We start from the raw sequence: 4,640 nt of genomic DNA, 5'->3' as shown, positions 1-4,640 counted from the left end.
GATCTGCCTGCTGCTCCCCGCTCTGTCTCTGGTGAATCCTCTCACCCTCTGCATCTCTGGCCTGTACCCCAATTCTGTATGAATAAATAAAACTTTTAAAAAATTTTTAAAAATTAAGATTCTGTTTACATCTAGTAGAAGAAGGTACAACAGAAGTGTATAAAATTCTACAAAGGAAATGAACAGGGTGTAGAAATGAAGACAACTTGCTGAGATGTGTGATAGATTTTTTTTTTAAGATTTATATATTCGTACAGAACTGGGGTACAGACCAGAGATGCGGAGGGTGAGAGGATTCACCAGGGACAAAGTGGGGAGCAAAACCGGCAGATTGACGAAGTACACTGCTGAGGGGAGCAGCGGGCGGTTCAGGAGGGTTCTGCCGTGCCATGTGGATACCTCCAGGGCAGGTGGTGATTGAACTCATGTGGAAGTGGCTTAAGCTTCTTTGTGCTGTGCTTTAACCCGCTGCGCCACCAGGGATGGCCCAGATGTGTGATAGATTTTTTAAAACATTTAGAAATAAATGCAGTTCTCTCTTACCCTGTTCATTCTCCCAAATCCTATACTAAAATTCAAAGTCAAAATTCTCCCAAACCCAAAACTAGAAATGTGTTTGAAATCCTCATTATTAATCTTATAGCTCTAGTATGTTAATAAATTGCACAGCTTTTTAAAAGTTTATTTGGGAAGCCATTTAATGACATCAGTGGCCTCCATTTGCACAAAGTGCAGTGTGCTAAATCTAAAATCACAATCAGACACATGGTCACTGGTTATCTGAGGAAACTGGGGCTGTGATGCTAGATAGTTAAATTCTGTAATTTTAAAATATATAGTCAGTCTTTTTCATGTGACCTCTGTCAGCGACTTCTGAGTCACTGCAAGTGATTAAGGACTCTCCCAGCATGCAACTTTGTCAAGATACTAGTAAGGACTACTAGTATCTTACACCTCTCCTGTGTCCCCTCAGCAGTGTATTTCAGTCAATTTGCCTGTTCTGCTCCCTACTTTGTCTCTGGTGAATCCTCACTCCCCTGCTACTCTGGCCTACACCCCAGTTCTTGTATGCATAAATAATTCTTTTTTTTTTTAATGGGACTTGTAAAATCATTGTAGCTCTCTATATGCAAGTCATTAAAATTGACCTCTCCTGCCAGCCTTTCTGATGCTATTCTAATTACTCAACCAGCCTGAAAATCCAGGGCAAGAGGAAATTCCCCTGTCCCCCTATGACATACTGGTAGAAAAAAAGTGAGTTAGTATGTACAGTATTCCCCAAAGTATGTTCTCTTCTGCCATATACTAGACAAAATTATTCCATGCATTTGAAAAACTTCCACATTTTCCCTTTGGAGTTTCACAATATTCAGGAGCTTATAAAGGACTTTGAGGGGCTTAAAAATAGAAAAGCTGTTTTAATCCAGTGTTTGCCAAACTTAGTTGGCAACAATCTTTTTTTGCAACTTAATATTTTTAAATGATGGTAAAACATAACATGAAATACCATCTGAACCATTATGAGGTGCTATTAATTACATTTCAAACATGTCCAGAACTTTTCTACCCTACTCCCCATCCAAATTTTATACTCATTAAATAAAAGTTCCTATTCCCTCCTGCCTCCCCACCCCTACCCACTCACGCCTGGTAATCTCTAGTGAATAGAATCACCCCTTGCAAAAAGTCATGCCACACTTTACCTCTGTATAATTAAGAGCAGTAAAAATGTAAAAGATGTTTCAAGTTAATATATTATAAATTTAGATCTTATGTCCTTTCTGGAATATGATAATATTGGCATTTTTCCCATATTCATATTTTAGTACATATTTATAATTCTATAAATAATACTGTATATAATATTGGCAAATACCTAACTTACAAGGCACAAAGATTTTGAGAAAAAGAAACAATAATATTTGAAGTCATAGATAAATATATTAAGTTATTGGAAAGAGCCCATAAAATACCAACTTTATCTTTTTCTTCCTCACACAACACAGACTTTGAAATTGTTGAAACAGGGCTGCTAATTGTTGGGGAAAGAGGGGTTTACTAAGGCACTGCTTCTCATTGTTCTCTCCCTTAGAATCTCCATAAGAGTGCAGTGTTTTTAACATAACCATGAAGGGATGCAGAGATTAAAATATAATTGTTCTGGGAAGGGGCCTAGGGCAGCAGTATATTTTAGTTTCCCAGGTGATCCTAGTATGAAACCAGTGTTGAGAACCACTGTTCTAGTCTAGACTTGTGCTGCCTCATTTAGTAGCTGGTAGCTGAAGGTGGCTATTTATATTTAAATTAACTGAAATTAAATATTCAGTTCCACAGTAGCAGTGCCCTCACAGGAAGCTGTCTGCAGCCAGGGAGGTGACCCACATGGCACTGCAGACCTCTCCTGTCTGGTCCTCTGCTCCCCTCAGCAGTGTGGTTTAGTCAGTCTGCCTATTCTGCTCCCCACTCTGTCCCTGGCTTGTCCTCTCCACTCCGGGCTTATACCCCAGCTCTTGTATGCATAAATAAAGCCTTTAAAAACAAAATGATACATTTCATCATTAAACTTTCATTTTTCTATTCTTTGTTTTATTTAGAATATCTGAATTACTGAATGATCTGTTGAGGTAAACAAATGGTTTAAGAAATTCAACCTATTTCTCAATAGTTAATTGCTTTAAAACATCTTTCAAGCAAGTTTATTTTTAAAACATCTTTCTTAATAGGCTATTTTAAAATCCATTTATAAGACAGGACAACTTATTAAGGAAATAAGTGACATTTTTTAAATAACTTTATAAAAAGAATCAAGAAGTAGCACTACAGAATTTCTCTACTGAATTTCACCATGCTCACTACTAGCCCGTTGTGTCGCTTTTGCTTTAAATTGAAATAGACTTTTAAGACCTAGGATCACTTTTCAGTAGAGTGTCAGAACCTATACCAGGTTGGCATGAGGAAAGAGCTGATAAGTTATCTTTCTTCTCCACCATTGAAACGATCCCTATGCGGGATACTTGAACTCTGGGCGGTATCGTAAGATCAGCACTCAAGTGGGCTTCTCCCTGGGGTTCAAAAAAGTACTGATGGCAGGATCTACATATCCACCCTATAAAGAACAAACTGCAAAATAGTTAGCATGACGGAGTGCTAATATTGACATCACAGAGTTGTGTGGGTTTCAAGTTTATATTGATAAAGAACTTAAAACAACTCAGAGAAGCCCGGGAGGTGCCGAGTGTTTTGTGGGAAGAACAAACCTGCATAGACCAAAAAGGTGATGAGTGCTGCCAGCAGGTGGATTCGAAGCTTGGTTCTGACCTCCTGGAAGTGCAACAGAGCGCTGTGGAAGATGAAGGAGCACATGGTCTCTACGATGACTGCTTTGTGCAAGTCGACCTGGATGGGACTCCTGCAAGCGAAGGTCCTCTGGCTGTCGTGGTACTTGGTCAGCCCCAGGCTCCACAGGATGCCTATGCAGTACCTGCTGCTCAGGGCGCCAATCAGCTGAGCCAACAGCCTCACCGCACCCATCTCAGGGGACATCCCCCCGAGCATCAACTGCATCATTATGCCGCACGGGTTACTGGAGGTGCCCACCAGAGTCAAGCCATGCACCAACGAGAAGAAGTAGACCAGCATCAGCGGCCAGGTTGGGTGCATAGGTTCCTGCTCGCTCAGTAGTTGCAGTTCATGAGTGCAGCAGCAGAGCTGGAAGGTGGCCAGAAACTCCAGGACGAAGGCGTGGGCCATGGGCCTGTGCAGCTGCTGCCGGGTGACCACCCGGCCCACCCCCATGGACAGCACGAGCGACAGCATCAGCACCAGCGAGGTGCAGGTGTCCTGCACCTCGGGCCTGAGACCCCCGAGCGCCGTCATGGCTCGCTCGCGGCCGGCGCTGGCAGCGGGCGCAGGCTCGGCGGGAGGCGGACTGAGGACCGGAGTCCGATGTCCGCGGCCCCGCCCCCTCCTCAGCCCCTCGGGGCGGGCCGCCTCGGAGGCCCAGGGGGCGTCACGCAAGAGGGCTCCTCCCCCTCCCCGGCTCCGCGCGGGGGTAATGGGACGGGAGCCGGGGAGGAGGGACGGGGAGGCGAGCTGTGGAAAGCCCTCCGAGGGCGCCGACTGAGGGGCCAACGGTCAGCTGGAGGCGGAAACACACCCGCCTCGCCGCCTCCCTAGGAGCCGGGGAGCGTGTTCCGGCAGCGCTGGGCGCGGAGGGACGCGCGCGCCGCAGGTCAGTGCGCATGCGCGCCGGTGCCTGCGCCCTGGCCCTGGAGAGGGCGGCGTGACCCGGGACCCGAGACCTCGGTGGGGGAGATCTGGGCTCCGCCTCGTGAGCGTTCACTCCAGCACACAGAAAGGGCGCGTCCACTGCTCTCTGCTGCTTTGAAGTGCGGGCCTTGAGATTTTCCTTTGCTTGCTCCTAAGGTGTAAAACTGGCAAAGTGGCAGGACCCCCGAAAGAGCCTCTTGACCAACCGCCCCGTTCTTGACTGACGGGGCGACTGTGAAGACTGGAGGTGCAGCTTCGAAGCGGGGGGCTTGGAATGGGGGGGTGGTCTAACCCGGGTCAACCTCGGGCGGAGCTAGGTTCGAGTTAAGTGACAGATGCCACTGGGGCTCCTTGAGACTTAGTTTCCTTTT

General features: G+C 46.1%; 1 protein-coding gene across 1 annotated transcript in view; it reads right to left on the bottom strand.

Moving 5' to 3' along the window:
- The window catches only part of AQP11 (aquaporin 11), an 11,775-nt gene extending 7,590 nt beyond the window's left edge, over window positions 1-4,185 (bottom strand). Inside the window, exon 1 of the mRNA XM_004683233.2 lies at window positions 3,258-4,185. Coding sequence (XP_004683290.1) covers window positions 3,258-3,876 — 619 coding nt within the window. The 5' untranslated portion in view covers window positions 3,877-4,185. The remainder of the gene's footprint in view (window positions 1-3,257) is intronic.
- Between the last annotated feature and the right edge of the window lie 455 nt (window positions 4,186-4,640).

Source organism: Condylura cristata, unplaced genomic scaffold (assembly GCF_000260355.1).
Source record: "Condylura cristata isolate star-nosed mole 26May11 unplaced genomic scaffold, ConCri1.0 scaffold00015, whole genome shotgun sequence".
NCBI lineage: Eukaryota > Metazoa > Chordata > Mammalia > Eulipotyphla > Talpidae > Condylura > Condylura cristata.
This window is presented reverse-complemented; position numbering and strand designations above follow the sequence as displayed.